Source organism: Bufo gargarizans, chromosome 11 (assembly GCF_014858855.1).
Source record: "Bufo gargarizans isolate SCDJY-AF-19 chromosome 11, ASM1485885v1, whole genome shotgun sequence".
Taxonomy (NCBI): domain Eukaryota; kingdom Metazoa; phylum Chordata; class Amphibia; order Anura; family Bufonidae; genus Bufo; species Bufo gargarizans.
Window position 1 is genome coordinate 84,177,670 of NC_058090.1, and position 20,455 is coordinate 84,198,124.

Below are 20,455 nucleotides of genomic sequence, written 5' to 3' on the forward strand. Positions count from 1 at the left end.
GGATATCCTTCCAGGAAAGTACCTCGCTCTGACCGGAGTTGTGGGCACTCGCACTCATGTGGCCCAAGCCCAAATCACCATTGATTGGGGAATGGGACGGCAAAAGCGGGTTGTTGGGGTCCTGGATGATATTCCTGTTGCCACAGTGCTTGGCACTGATTTGGGCACGCTTGTTTCCCATTACGAATACCCTGCAAGCGCGCAGGAGGCCCAAGCAGGACTCCCTGACCAAAACCAGGTACTGTACAGCCCTTTGGGGAAACAGGGAGACGGGGACACTTTGCCTGCTATTTCTACTGTCCCTAATGCACCTAGGGAGGTATCAGATTTAAATGTACAAGCAACCGAATGTCATTTGCCTACTTCTGCACCTGTCATTGTTGATCCGAATGCTTGTGTTAGTGTTAGCAATGGTGATATAAATGATGCTGTACCTGTTCTGGCCATTACACGTTCCATGGCCAGCCGCCTGAACTCAGAAGCGACCGAACCCCCTCGGGCGATTCTGACCCTCAGGTGGATAACAATGCAAGAAAGACCTTTTCATGTGATGATGATGATTGTGTCACTGCGCTGGTAGACGCTTCCAGTGTCGCCAGTAACCTGGGCTCAGATGGGGCTGCGGGGACAGAACCAGTCGTCCCTCCACCCACCTCTGACCCCAGCATTGACGGTAACTCTCCACAGCTGACTTCATACGTCACTGGTCAGCTGGAGGAGACCGGTGGCGCTGCATTCGTACAGGCCTTAAAGGGTGACCCTAGTCTGGAGGCACTTAGGGCCCGAGCCGGCCAGCCTCCAGGTGAGGGCACTCCATATAAAATCTATTGGGAGAACAACCGACTGTACTGTGAAGCTGTACAGCCTACAAAAGGTGACGCAGGTGAGAACACGAGACAGCTGGTAGTCCCTAGGGAGTTTCGGGCACAGGTGCTCAAAGCAGCCCACGACATTCCACTTGCAGGACATTTGGGTATCAGAAAGACCCACAAACGTGTTCAGAACCATTTTTACTGGCCCACGATGGGAACGGACATAACTAAGTACTGCCGATCGTGTACCACTTGCCAGAGGGTTAAGAAGGCTGGAGGACCCCGCAAAGCTCCTTTGCAGCCACTGCCCGTGATCACAGAGCCCTTCCAGAGAGTGGCAGTGGATATAATTGGTCCCCTTCCCATTCCTAGCAGTTCTGGCAAGCGCTACATCTTAACAGTCGTGGACTATGCCACCCGTTATCCAGAGGCGGTAGCACTGTCTTCCCTTAGGTCGGCTACGGTGGCAGACGCCTTGATCGGGATTTTCTCGCGTGTAGGTTTCCCCGCCGAGATGATCTCTGATCAGGGCTCTTGCTTCATGTCGGAGCTAATGGAAGCCCTCTGTGAGAGGATGCAAATCAAGCACACCACTTCCAGTGCGTATTACCCGCAAACCAACGGCCTTTGCAAACGTTTCAACGGAACGTTAAAGCAAATGCTGGCCACGTTCGTGGAATCGCAGGGGAAGGACTGGGAGCGGCACCTGCCTCATTTGCTGTTCGCTTACAGAGAAGTGCCACAGGAGTCCACTGGGTTCTCACCCTTTGAACTCCTATATGGACGAGATGTCCGAGGGCCCTTAAAACTGATTCGGGAGACCTGGGAGGGAAAAGGTGACCCCTCAGAAGTCTCTGTGGTTGAATATGTCCTAAAATTTCGGGACAAGATGGAGTCCCTCATGACCATAGTGACGGAAAACCTCGCAAAGGCACAGGCCAAACAGAAGGCTTGGTATGATCAGAATGCCAGAGAGCGGTCATACCCAGCAGGTCAGAAGGTATACGCCCTACTCCCTGTCAGGCAGAACAAATTGCAGGGTGCCTGGGACGGGCCATACACCATTCTGAAACAGGTGAACCCAGTCACTTACCTAGTGAGTCTTGGGGGTAAGCGACAGAAACTGTTCCACGTCAACATGTTAAAAGCACACGAGCAGTATGTATTAGCAGTGTGTAGCCAGCTAGAACCCGAAGAGCCAGATCCACTGATAGACTTGCTAGCAGAGCTACGAGACGTGGCAGATGATTGGAACATCAACCCCCACCTCTCGTACCCACAGAAGCTTCAGCTCACCACTCTCCTGAGTGCGCACAGCGCCACATTCTCAGGCATCCCTGGCCAAACCAACCTAGCAGCTAGCCGAGTTGACACAGGGACCCACAAGCCCTTACGGCAGGGCCCCTATCGCACCTCACCCGAAGTGCAGGCTGAGATCAAACGAGAGATTGATGAGATGCTACAGTTAATGGTCATCCAGAAATCCTCTAGTCCATGGGCCGCCCCGGTTGTTTTAGTCCCAAAAAAGGACAAGACCACCCGGTTCTGTGTCGACTATCGGAGACTGAATGACATCACCATAACCGATGCGTATCCCATGCCTCGAATTGATGAATTGCTGGATCAGCTGGCGTCCGCCAGCTATCTAACAATCATGGACTTGAGCCGTGGATACTGGCAGATTCCGCTTGCGCCAGAGGCGAGAGCAAAATCCGCATTCATCACCCCTTTTGGCCTCTATGAGTTTACTCGTATGCCCTTTGGGATGAAGAATGTGCCCGACACCTTTCAGCGGGCCATGAATGAACTGTTGGAAGGAATGCAAGGTTATGCCCTAGCATATCTGGACGATATAGCCATATATAGTCCAACCTGGGAAGATCACCTTGACCATCTGTCACAGGTATTGGGAAGACTGTCCGCTGCCAATCTGACCGTTAAGCCCAACAAATGTCAGATTGCCATGACAGAGGTTCAGTGCTTAGAACACAGAGTAGGCAGCCAGACCCTGAAACCTCAGATAGGGAAGGTCGATGCCATTGTAGCATGGCCACGGCCTAACACCAAAAAACAAATACAGGCATTTCTGGGAACGGCAGGGTACTATAGGAAGTTTGTTCCATCCTATAGTACTCTGGCTAAACCGCTGACCGATGCAACGGGCAAAAAACAACCCAACACGGTCACATGGAACTCGGAACTAGAACAGGCATTTCGGGCCCTAAAGGAAGCGCTAGCTAGCACTCCTGTCCTTCAAGCTCCCGACTTCTCCCATCAGTTCCTAGTACAAACTGACGCCTCAGACCACGGTCTGGGAGCCGTCCTTAGTCAGGTGGACGCAACCGGGAATGAGCACTCTGTCCTCTACCTGAGCCGAAAACTACTTCCGCGGGAAACCGCGTTCTGCACCACTGAGAAAGAGTGCCTAGCGATCGTATGGGCCCTACAGAAATTACAATCGTACCTATATGGACGATCCTTCATGGTCATCACAGATCACAACCCTCTCAGCTGGCTGAAACGTACTTCTGGTACCAACGGAAAACTTCTCCGCTGGAGCTTAGCGCTCCTACAGTACGATTTCACGATTCAGCACAAACCGGGACTTTCCCGCTGTAACGAGCTCAAATAGGGAGTTGGGATTGCTTCAGACCCAGTCTTGCTGACCACTCCTTCCCCAATCTTCCAAAGGGGGAGGTGTGATGATTTGCGATCTCAGCAACACAAATCGCGAATGCGTCCGGTTTGAAAATCACCAGAGCCTTCGTCTGCACACAAAGAGTTAAAATCTTTTTTTTTTTTTTTTTTTTTTTTTCTCAACCCAAAGTAATTCATCCTTGCTAGCACAGCTCACAGATCAGAGGTACAATTAGCCCCTTCTTGCCAAAGAATCTTCCTGCCCCATGCCAGGTTAAGTACCCATCAATCTGGTATTTTCTTGACAGAACCTCATAAAAACTTCCTTTCTGTAGTCGGAGTGGCTCTGGCATCGCAGGAGGTCTCACACCTTTAGCCTGGGCAGCGAGCTTCAGAAGAAAAGGACAGATCCTTATCACACAGCTGGTTGGTACAGGAAGGAAGATGACCTGAAAGTCCCCTTCAATCCATAGGCTTCATATTTTTCCCATATTTTCCTAATATTTCATGTGTTATGGAAATGTGAAAGGAACCATCTTTTCAGAGATGGTTTTGGTGCTTCTAACCCACCTTCTAGGAAACCCGCAGGCAAATCAGAGATTCCCGCTCTGAGATATAAAGGTTCTCAGGCACCCTGTATTATCTTTTAGTCGTATTTGTTATCAGATGATGCGTAAAATTGTACTGATTATCAATATCAACTATATTTCTTGATTGGACTTACGGGATATGGAGAAATGGGCAAAGCAAAGATTCTGCCAGATTTTCTCCCTATGGGGCAAAGGACTGCCCCTGTTCCAATTACACAAGGCTGGACCTGAACGTGTCATAACCACTCCCCGCTTCAGAGTAGGTAAAAACAGTGACACACTCAGGTCCTGGGTCCTTCTTCTACCATCTGACGTCGACTAACATCACGACCGCCCGCTGGACACGGGCACACCCCACCATCTTGGATTATTCCTTTTCAAAGACTTTGCCTATTACTGGACACTACCACGGTAATTCTGAACTTACAGACATTCTATTCCCTTCCACCTCTTACCTATTTCTATCCAAACCAATCTGTTCAACTGGCAGGTATATTTATCTGTCAGCTTTAATGTATATATATTTTTGTGTATAGTTTTAGAATAAAACTTAACGATTTAATCGTTCCAGTTTTGCCCTTGTTACTTGATGACCTGATCTATGCTAAGAACTCTGTCCTCAGAAGACATACTACCAAATAGTTTTATTTTTATAAATGTTAATGTACTAGCTAGGTTGCAAATAACCGTTTCGTCCCTTTAGGATTAGCTAGCCGGGGTCTCTTCGCCCCGATTCAATACGAGAGTGGTGGCAGCAAATTAATTTGATTTCCAGCGTGAAATCAGTAATTTTATTTTTACCGATTGTACATACAATCGTGATTGCATCCTGTCTGGGCCCACCAACCAATCTTAAACGTCTTCTGTGCTCACAGTGGATTCGCCTCCAGAAGTCTCTAGTGGAGACCTGTATGGCAACTGTGGCTTAGTACGACGGGATTGGCGGGTGGTTGTCACAGTTTCTATTATCTAAGCCTCACAATATGACTTCAAACCTGAACTGGTCCATAAAAAGTGGGATTTTGAAGATTTCTGTAAAATTTCAAAATTTGCGTCTAAACTTCTAAGCCTTGTAACATCCCCAAAAAATAAAATATCATTCCCAAAATGCTACAAACATGAAGTAGACATATGGGGAATGTAAAGTCATCACAATTTTTGGGGGTATTACTATGTATTACAGAAGTAGAGAAACTGAAACTTTGAAATTTGCTAATTTTTCAAAATTTTTGGTAAAAATTTTATTTTTTTATGCAAAAAAAGTAACTTTTTGGACCCACTTTTAGCAGTGTCATGAAGTACAATATGTGACGAAAAAACAATCTTAGAACGGCCTGGGTAAGTCAAAGCGTTTTAAAGTTATGAGCACTTAAAGTGACACTGGTCAGATTTGCAAAAAATGGCCAAGTCCTTAAGGTGAAATAGGGCTCCTTAAGGGGTTAATATGATATTATATCCCACTCGGCAATCATACTATGGAAATATAATTTCCCAAAGGTTTTTACTCTACTCAGACAATGTCCAATCTTCCATTAGCAATATGCATCTTTGCTAAGAGGACAACTAGCATTAGGGAGGTGTTTAACACTATATGTTCCCTCAGTATGGGAACTCTTGACTATATGCCGAGAGGAATATCTTATTAATACCACAATCAGTAAATACAAATATACGTTACCAGGTCAAGGATGAACAGGGTTTTGGATGGGACCAGTTCTCAGGAGTTCTCTAGTGGTCAAAATAGAATTCAAGTTTCTTTTGATATTCTTTATGGATCTTTTCTTTCTTATGAGGATCCTGTTTCTTGTGATCTGATGATCTGATCTGATGGTTTGATCTGATGTTTTTTGATCTCTTCTCCCTATGTTCCTATCCACCAGTACTTATCCTCCCTGATATTTTACGTTACCACCTCCTGGATTATGATCTCCCAATCGACTGAGGAGGGTTTAACGTATGTTAATACTACTATAATGTATAATGATATGCCATAGAAAACAAGTTATAAAATAATGTACTATTGTCCATCTAGATGGCAATGTTGTACCACATAACAATTTCAAACATGAATTCTAAATACCTAAGAATACGTTCACATGACCTTTTTAACCTCTCCAATATACATCAGTATTAAGGGTTTCTTCCTGACATTTTACTTATCCATAATCTAGACATGTTGGAATCGCCATCTTCTACCTTTTTTTTTAATTCATGATAATGGACAATAGGCATCTGGGTTTATATATTTAACTTGTTCACATGGCTAACTAATAACATTCAGCTCTCCTCATGAAACCCAATTAGTTGGAAGATAACTTCAATACTTTCTAAACCTTAAAAAGGCTATATTTAGTCAGTGAAATACACACGGCATAAAATATATATTCTAAATGAGATATAGATATATATATATATCGACACACTGTTAGACATAGATGACATATTATATAAACCATTGGTTTAGATATGTTGAAAATCTAAATATACCACACAGAAATATATAGAATATAATCATGCATACATAAATTGGACAATGCACATAAAATGTTTCCCCTAAGGCAATTACTTCCTTAATGACTTTGTAAGGAAGTAAAATAATACATTGCTATTCAAATGGCTGTCTCTCACAGATACAAGTCTGTCGGACCCATTATAGTATTAACAGATACACTACATCTGCTCACCATAATTTTTAAAAGACAATACATTCTATGTCCGCTACAAACATGTTACCCAAATTGAACTCAGCATGAACTTATTTTGGCTTATTTGAATCCTACAGAAAGATTTTAAACTCTGGTTCAGTCTGACTTTACACTTAAAGGCAATGAGCATTGATATTTAGACTATAATATCTTCAGATAAGACTGTACACTTAGGAAAATGCATGACATAGCGCAGACCAGTATTTCTTTGCACATCCACCACACACAAGAGGCGGCTTCTAGTGATGACATTTATGGATGTTACTAACAGTCGGGGACATTTTCTCTCCACAGTCACAATCTACAGATTTTTTACTAATGCTCTGTGGACGCCTCACCCACATCTCATCTTCTTATTCTTACAGTTTGCGTAATAATGGTCTACCAGACACTTCCTGCATCCAGTTGGCATCTGGAATAAGGAATAACCGGTTCCTGAAGAAACTCGACCTGTCTTATAACCGTTTGTCTGGTCCTCACTTCAGTGACTTGATGGAGGCTCTGTCCAGTCCGGCCTGCAGGATAGAGGCATTACAGTGAGTATAAGAGATGTGTACAGGACTGAGACACGTGGAGCACAAGTTATTTTATTCTATTTTATGCTCCGCACCATTGTTATGTCTATGAGATAAACTGCTGACTAGGGTTGTCACGATAACAACATTTTGATTCGATTTCAAAACCATAAAAACAGTATTGCGATACTCTGTACCATTCGATACCATGCAAAAAAAAATAAAACACCAAAAAAGCTGCGTGCATTCCGCATTTTATGGAACGTCCGGCCCATAATAGAACAGTCCTATCCTATTTTTTGGGGAACAAGGTGACTAAAAATGGCGAATAGTGCGTTTTTGATTTATTTATTTTTTCTGTTTCGGCGTTCACTGCATAGGAGATGTTTTTTTTATATTTTAAAAGTTTGCACTTTTTCTGACTGTGATATGTGACGTCTCTACTAATGTCTGACTAATGCACCAGGTCTAGTTGTGTCAGTGGCCACGGACCCCCTTACCTGCACCCCTGATTTTGGCACAGACTGTATATAAGTGTCATCTGCAGCAGATTTAGCATCTTCTCTCCACATTACTGATAAATAGTTTCCCTTTTGCTTTTTTTCCCGGACTTCTAAGAACCATAATGTTTTTACTTTTCCGTTCACATAGCCGTCTGAGGGCTTCATGCGCTGCTGTATTTTGCGGTGCGTCTAGAGAAAAGTTCCTTTCCTGTCCTCGGAATGGAGAAGAATAGGACGTTTTATGTTTTTCGAGACCACAGGACAGACTTCAGGGTGTGGGGAGCACATGGTGTAATGTCCGCATGTTTTGTGGCCCCGTTGAGATTATTGGGTCTACATCCGATCTGCAGATCAGATGCAGACTGAGACTATGGTCGTGTGCATGAGGCGTAAGATGTATTTTTAATGGCTCCATTTAATTTACCATAACTTGTATTAAAAACACAGAAATTTTTTATTTTGGGGGCTACAATTCCACCATTTTTTAATGTTGTTTTTTTACTCTGTGCCAAAACTGACATGACGACCTTATCCTGAGGATCGGTACAATTACAGCAATACCACATTTATATGGTTTCTATTATATTTTACTATTTTTAAAGTAATAAAAACCTTTGAAAAATAAAAATTCCATTCATGGCCGTATCCTGACCCCATGACTGCTATATTTTCCCATCTGCAGGGCTGAGGCTTGTTTTTTGCCGGGCGAGCTGTAGTTTTTATTGGTGCCATTTTGGGTCACAATGAACTTTTTGATCTTTTTATTTTCTTATTATTTTCAGGGGGTGAAGTGACCAAAAAACAGCGATCGCTGTGCGGAATAATCACTTGTACATTTTGGTAGTTCGGACATTTTCGGATGTGGCGATACCAATTATGTTTATTTTTTATTCTTTATTTTTATATGTAAAATTGGGAAAGAGGGAGATTAGAATTTTGATTTTTTTAATTTTTTTTTGTTTTTTTTCTCTTACTTTTAACTGTAATGCACATTTTTTTATGCAGTGGATGAGTGAGAACAGACAGAACACGATGGCACCTGCGGACTGTTGGTACCATCAGGAATGGGGGGGGATTAACTCCGTCCTTCTTCTGGCCCCACATACCAATCCCATAAAACTCTTCAATAAGGACACTGACACTGTTCATCTTTTAACCCTTTTATTGTTGTTAGGTGGTAATTGGCCACAGCCTAATTATTCAAACGGCAAAACCATAAACCTTGCACCAGGCGCTCTGCCAGCCGCTGGTCTCCCAGCGGACAGTTCCGCCCATTTTCCTCCAACACCTCTCCGTTGTATTAACCTTCCGCCACGGAGGAGAACCGCCCTCAAACGGGGCTCCGACCACCACCCAACAAAAACATGGTCTGCTCCACCCCATCCTGAAGACCTGAGAGGAAAATATCCAATCCAATATCCGAAAGATGCACCCCATCGGGCCTCATTAACGAGCGATTATCGCCTTCAAGCTGCCGGTGGTGAACCACCACACCACCCCGGGACCTAATAAAGCGGGATATACGGGCATTAATTGTTCTCCTGCACCTCTCAACTGCCTCCCCGCCCTGCCATACAACACGAGGGACAACTTCGGACCACACCAGAACCACTTCATGAAAAAAGGACGGGAAAAGTTCCAGATCAGACCGCATGAGGGTCAACAATTCCACCAGGGGCACGGAACCTATATAATTTCCCCCTGCATGTATGTCCAGAATCACCGGGCCATTGGCTTGCAAACCACTTGGGAAAGGAGCTGCGCACATCGTAAACCACGGATTCCTCTCCAGGATACATCAACCTCCCGGAAACCGAGGGCTCTCCCACCAGGCCGACAATCAGCTCTCTGGGCCGCCCAGAAAATGTAGGAATGTCCAATCATCCATACGGCCGGACGCCCTGGACCTGCAAGAAAACAGAATTGGCACCAAGCAGACACTGCACAAAATCACCTGGACTTAAAACAGCTATGTTAACCACCTCAGCCCCCCTAGCTTAAACACCCTTAATGACCAGACCACTTTTTACACTTCTGCACTACACTACTTTCACCGTTTATTGCTCGGTCATCCAACTTACCACCCAAATGAATTTTACCTCCTTTTCTTCTCACTAATAGAGCTTTCATTTGGTGGTATTTCATTGCTGCTGACATTTTAACTTTTTTTGTTATTAATCGAAATGTAACGAAATTTTTGCAAAAAAATGACATTTTTCACTTTCAGTTGTAATTTTTTTTTAAAAAAACGACATCCAAATACAAATTTTTCGCTAAATTTATTTTTCTACATGTCTTTGATAAAAAAAAATGTTTTGATAAAAAAAAATGTTTGGGTGAAAAAAAATGGTTTGGGTAAAAGTTATAGCGTTTACAAACTATGGTACAAAAATGTGAATTTCTGCATTTTGAAGCAGCTCTGACTTTCTGAGCACCTGTCATGTTTCCTGAGGTTCTACAATGCCCAGACAGTAGAAAAACCCTACAAATGACCCCATTTCGGAAAGTAGACACCCTAAGGCACGGGTGTCAAACACAAGGCCCGCAGGCCGAATCCGGCCCGCCAGACCTCGTCATGTGGCCCGCGTAGCAGACAGTGTTTGTCCGACCTAAGCTTAGCTGCTGTCACTCACTGCGGCAGCCGGGCCGGGTGATCAGCTGAGCGCAGCCAGCGCTCCTCCCAAGCCTCCCCGAGTCCCTCCCCTCCCTCCTCTAGTCTACACAAAATAAGCTAGCCGCCGTCACTCACTGCGGCAGCTGGGGCCGGGTGTCAGCTGAGCGCAGCCAGCGCTCCTCCCAAGCCCCCCCGAGTCCCTCCCCTTTCTCCCTCCTCTAGTCTACACAGTCACTACACAGTGAATGATTCCAGACAGCGCAGCTGCTCACTCACTGTGTTCAGTCTCCGGTCTCCAGTCTTTGCTCCTCCTCGCTCCTCCCAGACTAGTCCCTCCCTCCTCCTCTCTGATAAGGAAGTCAGGTCCATACAGGAAGTGACATCAGAGAGAGAGGCAGGGAGGGAGAATTGAAATCATTCTTCTCCTCTCCAGTCCAGCTCCAGCGCCCAAGTAGTGCCCAGCCCAGTGCCCACTGTGCCCTGCCTGCAGACAGTGCAGCAGTGTTTTTTCTAAAAAGGTATAAATATAAAACATTTGAAGTGTATTGTAACAGTGTCACCCCACTAAAGTCTTTTATATTTTTTTTTGGCTACTTATAATCCTTAACTGCGATTTATCAATACATAATGTTATATATCATTTTGGTTCAGTAGATTCTCCTAAAAACATACCCGTATTTTTCGCCGTATAAGACGCACTTCCCCCCCCCCCCCCAAAAAGTGGGGGGAAAATAGCAGTGCGTCTTATACGGCGAATGCAGCTTATTTTGCGATTTGCGAATTTTCGCGCGATTTTTTGCGCGATTTTTTTGCGCAAATTATTTAGCGATTTTCAATGATACACCCGCCGCGATGCCGCTCGGCGGGTGTATCAGCTGTGAGGGAGGAGGGGCTGGGGGCCGGCGTCTGCTTTTATAATGACAGCGGGGCCCGTGCAGTGACTATTCTACTACACGGGCCCCGCTCACTGTATAATCGTATGTCTAATAGTAAATAGTTATGTACATAATCGCATAATGAGCGGAGTACTTACAACTACAAACGCTCGCCGAGAGGAGGGAGGAGGCAGGCTGGGAGGACGGGCGCTGGCAGTGTGTGAGTCATACGTCACGCGCCTGCGCCGCCCACTTTATGAATGAAGCAGGCGGCGTGGGCGCATGACGTATGACTCACGCTGCCAGCGCCTGTCCTCCCGGCCTGCCTCCTGCCTCCTCCCTCCTCTCGGCGAGCGATTGTAGTTGTAAGTACCGGTAATACACAGCGCTCCTTATGCGATTATATACATACGGTAACCATTAACTATTAGAGATACGATTATACAGTGAGCGGGGCCCGTGTAGTAGAATACAGTCACTGCACGGGCCCCGCTGTCATTATAAAAGCAGATGCCGGCCCCCGGCCCTTTGAGGGTGACCAAACTGCTGATGCAGCCCCCGATGAATTTGAGTTTGACACCCCTGCCCTAAGGTATTCGCTGATGGGCATAGTGAGTTCATAGAACTTTTTATTTTTTGTCACAAGTTAGCGGAAAATGATGATTTTTTTATTTTTTTGTCACAAAGTCTCATATTCCACTAACTTGTGACAAAAAATAAAAACTTCCATGAACTCACTATGCCCCTCATGAAATACCTTGGGGTGTCTTCTTTCCAAAATGGGATCACTTGTGGGGTAGTTATACTGCCCTGGCATTTTAGGGGCCCAAAAGCGTGCGAAGTAGTTGGAAATCAAAATCTGTAAAAAATGGCCTGTGAAATCCGAAAGGTGCTCTTTGGAATGTGGGCCCCTTTGCCCACCTAGGCTGCAAAAAAGTGTCACACATGTGGTATCGCTGTACTCAGGAGAAGTCGGGCAATGTGTTGTGGGGTGTCATTTTACATATACCCATGCTGGGTGAGATAAATATCTCGGCAAAAGACAACTTTTCAAATTTTTTTATACAAAGTTGGCATTTGACCAAGATATTTATCTCACCCAGCATGGGTATATGTTAAATGACACCCCAAAACACATTTCCCAACTTCTCCTGAGTACGGCGATACCACATGTGTGACACTTTTTTGCAGCCTAGGTGGGCAAAGGGGCCCACATTCCAAAGAGCTTTTGGATTTCAAAGCCATTTTTTACAGATTTCGATTTCAAACTACTTCGCACGCATTTGGGCCCCTAAAATGCCAGGGCAGTATAACTACCCCACAAGTGACCCCATTTTGGAAAGAAGACACCCCAAGGTATTTCGTGATGGGCATAGTGAGTTCATGGAAGTTTTTATTTTTTGTCACAAGTTAGTGGAATATGAGACTTTGTAAGGAAAAAAAATCATCATTTTCCGCTAACTTGTGACAAAAATTTAAAACATTTTATGAACTCGCCATGCCCCTCACGGAATACCTTGGGGTGTCTTCTTTCCAAAATGGGGTCACTTGTGGGGTAGTTATACTGCCCTAGCATTTTAGGGGCCCAAATGCGTGAGAAGTAGTTTGAAATCAAAATCTGTAAAAAATGCCCTGTGAAATCCGAAAGGTGCTCTTTGGAATGTGGGCCCATTTGCCCACCTAGGCTGCAAAAAAGTGTCACACATGTGGTATCGCCGTACTCAGGAGAAGTAGGGCAATGTGTTTTGGGATGTCTTTTTACATATACCCATGCTGGGTGAGATAAATATCTCGGCAAAAGACAACTTTTCCAATTTTTTTATACAAAGTTGGCATTTGACCAAGATATTTATCTCACCCAGCATGGGTATGTGTAAAATGACACCCCAAAACACATTCCCAAACTTCTCCTGAGTACAGCGATACGACATGTGTGACACTTTTTTGCAGCCTAGATGCGCAAAGGGGCCCAAATTCCTTTTAGGAGGCCATTTTTAGACATTTGGATCCCAGAGTTCTTCTCACGCTTTAGGGCCCCTAAAATGCCAGGGCAGTATAAATAGCCCACATGTGACCCCATTTTGGAAAGAAGACACCCCAAGGTATTCAATGAGGGGCATGGCGAGTTCATAGAAATTTTTATTTTTTGGCACAAGTTAGCGGAAATATTTTGTTTTTTCTCACAAAGTCTCCCTTTCTGCTAACTTGAGACAAAAATTTAAATCTTTCATGGACTCAATATGCCCCTCAGCGAATACCTTGGGGTGTCTTCTTTTCAAAATGGGGTCATTTGTGGGGTGTTTATACTGCCCTGGCATTTGTGGGTCTCCGCAATCATTACATGTATGGCCAGCATTAGGAGTGTCTGCTATTCTCCTTATATTGAGCATACAGGTAATGAGATTTTTGTTTTCCGTTCAACCTCTGGGCTGAAAGAAAAAATGAACGGCACAGATTTCTTAATTCGCATCGATCAATGTGGATGAAAAAATCTCTGCCAAAAAAAAATAAAGGAGGGGAAAGGCGTCTGCCAGGACATAGGAGCTCCGCCCAACATCCATACCCACTTAGCTCGTATGCCCTGGCAAACCCGATTTCTCCATTCACATCAATCGATGTGGATGAATAAATCATTGCCGGTATTTTTTATTTTTTTATATATATACAAAGTGTTTGCCAAAGCATATGAACACCGCCGCCTCCTCAGCTCATATGCCTCGGCAAACGTATCTTTTACTGCAGAGGAGAAATCTCGTCTTGCAGCGCTGCATACACCGACTTTTGTGTAATCTGACAGCAGCGCAATGCTAGTCGATCGGTTGGTCCACCTGGAAGGTAAAAAAAAAAAAAAAAAAAAAAAACAGTCCGCAACGCAATAAATTTATTAACTTTATAATAACATTTGAACAGAACATATAAACTTTATTTAACTTTTTGAACAAAACGTTAACTTTTTTGCTTACTGGCGATTTTTTTATTATTTTTTACCTTTATAGGACAAACCTCTCCTTCCCCATGGGACAATGTGCAAAGCTCAAATCGCCCAAAGATGTGGCGAAGTACATTATGCACTTTGTCCCAGGTGAAAGGAGAGGTTTGCAGCAGCTCTGTGTGAATGGGCCCTAATAGCCCTGTGTGCCTGTCCTATGAGATGTGATCCCTATGCTAAGTGTACCTGTGTGTGTTACTTCCGGAAACACTCTCCAAAGCATAGGGCAGGGTGGTCAGGGCAGTCAGGACAGAAATAGCGGGTGTCACGCCTTATTTCACTCCTGCTACAGACACGACATCTTTTTCGGGGTGACGGTTGGGTTGAGGTACCAGCATCGACATTGGGGAAATGTCGCTCGTGTAGACGGCTCACTACACTGGTGGATGGGGCCACGGAACCTCCTGGATACAGGAGGTTCTCAATGATCTCTTCCTGAAATTTGAGGAAGGATCCTGTTCTCCCAGCCTTACTGTAGAGAACAAAACTATTATATGCAGCCAATTGAATTAAATATACAGACACCTTCTTATACCAGCGTCTGGTGCGTCGGGAAACTAAATATGGAGCCAACATCTGGTCATTGAAGTCCACCCCTCCCATGAGCGAATTATAGTCGTGGACCAAGAGGGGCTTTTCAATGACACTGGTTGCTCGTTCAATTTGTATTGTTGTGTCTGCGTGAATGGAGGAGAGCATGTAAACATCACGCTTGTCTCTCCATTTCACCACGAGCAGTTCTTCATTACACAAGGCAGCCCTCTCCCCCCTTGCAAGACGGGTGGTAACGAGCCGTTGGGGGAAGGCCCTGCGACTAGGTCGCGTGGTGCCACAGCAGCCAATCTGTTCTAGGAACAAATGCCTGAAGAGGGGCACACTTTTGTAGAAATTGTCAACATAAAGATGGTACCCCTTGCCAAATAAGGGTGACACCAAGTCCCAGACTGTCTTCCCACTGCTCCCCAGGTAGTCAGGGCAACCGACCGGCTCCAGGGTCTGATCTTTACCCTCATAGATCCGAAATTTGTGGGTATAGCCTGTGGCCCCTTCACAGAGCTTATACAGTTTGACCCCATACCGGGCGCGCTTGCTTGGGATGCATTGTTGGAAGCCAACGCGCCCGGTAAAATGTATAAGGGACTTGTCTACGCAGATGTTTTGCTCAGGGGTATACAAATCTGCAAATTTGTTGTTGAAGTGGTCTATGAGGGGCCGAATTTTGTGGAGCCGGTCAAAAGCTGGGTGGCCTCTGGGACGGGAGGTGGTGTTGTCGCTAAAGTGCAGGAAACGCAGGATGGCCTCAAATCGTGCCCTGAACATGGCAGCAGAGAACATGGGCATGTGATGAATTGGGTTCGTGGACCAATATGACCGCAATTCATGCTTTTTGGTTAGACCCATGTTGAGGAGAAGGCCCATAAAAATTTTAAATTTGGAAACTTGGACGGGTTTCCACCGGAAAGGCTTGGCATAATAGCTTCCCGGATTGGCGGCTATAAATTGAGTGGCATACCAATTTGTTTCTGCCACGACTATGTCCAAGAGCTCCGCAGTCAAGAACAGCTCAAAAAATCCCAGGGCCGAACCGATCTGAGCTGTCTCAACCCGAACTCCAGACTGGGCGGTGAAAGGGGGAACTAATGGTACGGCTGAAGTTGGGGACTGCCAATCAGGGTTTGCCAGCACCTCAGGGACTCTAGGAGGTCTACGGGCCTGTCTGTGCGGTGGCTGCGACGGGGTAACTATTGCACGTGCCACCGTACCAGCTTCAACTGCCCTTCTGGTGCTCGCCACTTCACCATGTTGTACGGCAGTGCTGGTACTAGGTCCAGGGAGGGCTGCGCTGCTGGTGTATGCCTCACCACGTAATCCAACAGCGCCAGCCCCACTCTGCTGCCCTTGAAGCGGATCCTGCGCAACCTGTGGTGTAGCAACACGGGGCCGGGTATGCCTGGTGCTATCAGGGACCTCAACCTCCTCGTCCGAACTTTGGGTCAGACTGCCACTGCTTTCTACAGGTTCGTATTCTGACCCGCTAGATTCGTCAGATGATGGTTCCCATTCCTCATCTGACTGGGTCAGAAGCCTGTAGGCCTCTTCAGAAGAATACCCCTTGTTTGACATTTGGACTACTAAATTTAGGGGGTATTCACTGAGACTACCCAAGAAAAAAAGCAAGCCTGTCTTACAAATGGGAGGCTAGCGAAGTACCGGAGGCTGCTGCGATTGATAAAAAATATCAAAAATGATTTTTTTATCACCGCAGTGCTTGGAAAGTGATTGTGCCGTGATCAAAAAAATAATAATTTTTTGTCACTGCGGCGGGGCGGGCGTGGGTGAACGCACGTGTGGGCGACCGATCAGGCCTGATCGGGCAAACACTGCGTTTTGGGTGGAGGGCGAGCTAAGGTGACACTAATACTATTATAGATCTGACTGTGATCAGTTTTGATCACTTACAGATACTATAAAAGTACAAATGCTGATTAGCGATACGCTAATCAGCGAATCAGTGACTGCGGTGCGGTGGGCTGGGCGCTAACCGATTGCTAACTACCTAACCAAGGGGCCTAAACTATCTTAAAACAGTCAATACCAGTGAAAGAAAAAAGTGACTGATCACTTTTTTCCCTTTCACTAGGTGATTGACAGGGTCGATCAAGGGGTTAATTGGGGTGATGGAGGGTGATCTGGGGGCTAAGTGAAGTGTTTGGTGTACTCACTGTGAACTGTGCTCCTCTGCTGAGACCATCCGACGAAAAGAATCAGCAGAGGAGCACAGCAGCCATTTAACACCTTATATTTATAAATATAAGGTGTTAAATGGCCTATGATTCGTTCTTTTAAAAATAATCAGCCTGCCAGTGATGATCATTGGCTGGCAGGCTGATGATGCAACCCCCCTCGAACTTTTACCGGCCCGCAAAGCGCATGCGCGGGCCAGCTTTGAGCGTCATCTCGCGTCTCGCGAGATGACGCATCCCTGCGTGACTCTGCCTGAGATTGCCGCCTCCGGACCGCGATCCTGCGTTAGGCGGTCCGGAGGCGGTTAACAATACATCTTCCGTTTACTTTTTTTTTTTATAACAAAATATCCGTCCTAATATACCTCGCAAAGCAAGCTGACTTCCACCTGCCAATCCCCATAACTTCCGATTCGGGCAAACCTGCACTGGCCGCTTCCGTAGCCGCCCCAATCCGGAATGAATGAGTACCGAATGCCTTCGAATTCACCCCCACTAACTCTAAACAAGACCGCAAAACCCTGGTGAACTGGAATTTGGTCAGGGGGGAACCATCTGCATGCGCAAAGAATTTGTGGCCCGCCGGGCGCAGCGCACTATAGCTAGCAACCAGCCAGACCGGGCAAGTTATTCCCAAAACCTAGTGTAGAGGGATCCAGGCACCCCTACCAAACTGGTCTGTCCGACTGATCTGAATCCTCAAAGAATCATTGCCTAGCACGACATCCTGACAAAAAAGACCCCCCGATCTGCGGCAAGAGGGGGCAACCAACTCGCCCACCCGGAGGGCCGCAAAGAAGGCTACGCTAAAACTGCACGAAAATAACGCTGTCTCAAATGGCGATGCGCAAACCTCAGGAAGCCTGGTAAGAAGCCTACCTAGCAAGTTAAACGAGATCGGCCTCCGACTCTCCTGTGACACAAACTCCTTCCTCCAACCCCTTAGAGCCTGACGAATAATAAACTGCTTGGTCACATCTAACCAGCCGCGCAATTTGAAATGAAAGGCGACACCAGCTAGGCGTCGTTGCGCGACCGCCGCAGAAACGTGCGTAGCTCGCAAATGCAATAACCACTTAGTTGTGACCTCCAAGCGCAGGTCATCCCGGGAAGCCACGTCTCTGCCGTCCACCATTCCCCACCATTCAGCCCAGGCCTTACCATGCGCCTGCCATGTAGAAGGGGAAACCGACGATCTGACCAGCGTCATCAGCTGCGGTCCACCAAGTCCCACAGGTACGACGGGCATCTCTTGCCCTCCAAATCCGCTCCCGGTAGAAAGGACAGGAAATCCTGCCAATGAAAACGTAAAGAGCATCAGCAATTTTATTATCAACCCCTGGAACATGACGAGCCCTAAAATAGATATTACGTTTGAGGCATCAAAGCACTAGATGACGAAGCAAAGCCAAAACCGGGAGGGAAGAGGAAGACAAGCTGTTAACAGCGTAGACCACACTCAAATTGTCCGTCCAAAAAGAAACATGCCTATTGGCCAACCTGTCCCCCCACAATTCCACTGACACGATAATTGGGAACAGCTCCAATAACGTGCGGTTCCTGCACAATCCAGAGGATCGCCATGCGCCAGGCCACTCAGCGGCACACTAATCAGCCTCCAAAATCGTACCAAAACCGCATGATCCGGAAGCATCCGAAAACAGGGACAGTTCAGAATTGGGGGTCATCTCGGACATGTAACAGGTATTACCATTGAAGGATTGTAGAAAGGCCTTCCAAACCCGCAAGTCTTCCTTCAGTGAGGCAGTGAGTCTGATGCGATGCCGGGGAGACTTGACACCCCTGGTAGCTAATGACAAACGCCGGGAAAAAACTCACCCCATGGGCATCACCCTACATGCAAAACATAAAAGGCCCAACAGAGACTGAAGCTGTAGGAGGGTAACCTTTTTGACTACTAAAAACCCATCAGCTTCTGAAGCTTCTCATGTGGCAACCGGAAAACCATATCCACTGTGTCTATTTCAATACCCAAAAAACGATAAACACGTAACCGGGCCTTCCGTTTTCTCCGCGGAAATGGGGACCCCAAACTGAGCCATCCTCTCTAAAAACACATTCAGCAATAACAAGCAACTACCCCCGGAAACATGGAGAAACAAAAAGAAAGTCATCCAAATAATGCAGAACTGACGTAGAGCCCGACTCATAACGGATGACCCATTCCAGAAAGGAACCAAACTCAAAATAATGACACGAAATGGAGCAACCCATAGGGAGACACGTATCATAGTAAAACTGACCGTCCACACAGCAACCTAGCAAGTGAAAGCAATCAGGGTGAACAGGGAGAAGACGGAACGCCGACTCAATATCCGACTTGGCCAGGAGGGCCCCCTTGCCCGCCTTCCTAACCAATGCAACCGCCCGATCAAAGGAGACATAAGACACGGAAGCGTCCTCTGGACTAATGGCATCATTCACGACGAACCCTGTGGGTGGGACAAGTGATGAATCAACCTGACCTTACCCGGTTCTTTCTTAGGGACCACGCCAAGCGAGGAGACCCGTAAATTAGGGAACGGTACTTCATCAAACGGACCCTTAATCCTACCCAATGAAACCTCCTTATAGATCTTTTCCCTAAGGACCTCTGTGAGCTCCCGAGCCGACTTCAAGTTATCAAAAAAAAACGGAAAACGGTTAAGAACAAAGGGGTTAAAAAACCCAAAGGAAAATCCAAACCGGAGTTGGGCAGCAACCTGTTTATTGGGGTACCTGTCTAACCAGGGGCCCATCTCTGCCACACTCACCGGGGTCCTTATATCCACCTTGTTCAAAATGTTTTGGAGGCTTAACTGCGGGGCGGGTGTACTTACTAGCTGGGTGAGGGCCGCCGCAGGCGGAGCACTCATGTTTGAATCTACACAACCCAGCAAACCTGCAGTTCCCCTCGTTAAACAACCAGCAAGACCCGGGCGGCGGACGGCCACCGGTCCATGGGAAGACAATCCCCCTGAACCAGCGGCCGCCGCTGGAAAGGGAGCGGGCCTCTGCGCCACCATTAATCTCAACCACACATCCGTAGCTTTTACCCCCCCCCCATCCAATCTCGGGATGTAACGCCAAACGACGGCGGAACTCCTCATCATACCGCCACCAGGCGCTACCCCCGTGCGATTTGTAAGCGCTATAGATTATATCCTGATAAACGAACAGCTCGGAACACCGCTCAGGATGAAGCTGCCCCATAATGCAACCCAAGACAAAAAAGGCCTGCAACCAATTGTTTATGGTCTTAGCCACTCTGGGTCTGCGCTCAGAAGGTTTATCTGAGAAATGCCTCTCCTTGTCCACCGTGTGATGGTCAACCGATATGAGAGACAAAAAATCCGCATACTGGTTAGCCCACACCTTCACCCGCACTGTTTCATCCAGGTGGGTGCCAAGGAGGCTAACCCCGCAATAGCACGAATCCTTGTGTACCCCCGCCAATACGGGCGCTTGCCT

General features: G+C 46.4%; 1 protein-coding gene across 2 annotated transcripts in view; it reads left to right on the plus strand.

Moving 5' to 3' along the window:
- Positions 1-20,455, plus strand: part of LOC122921534 (NACHT, LRR and PYD domains-containing protein 12-like) — a 276,607-nt gene that overhangs the window by 252,231 nt on the left and 3,921 nt on the right. For both annotated transcript variants that reach the window (XM_044271573.1, XM_044271574.1), the window contains exon 12: positions 7,110-7,280. In XM_044271573.1, coding sequence (XP_044127508.1) covers positions 7,110-7,280 — 171 coding nt within the window. The remainder of the gene's footprint in view (positions 1-7,109; positions 7,281-20,455) is intronic.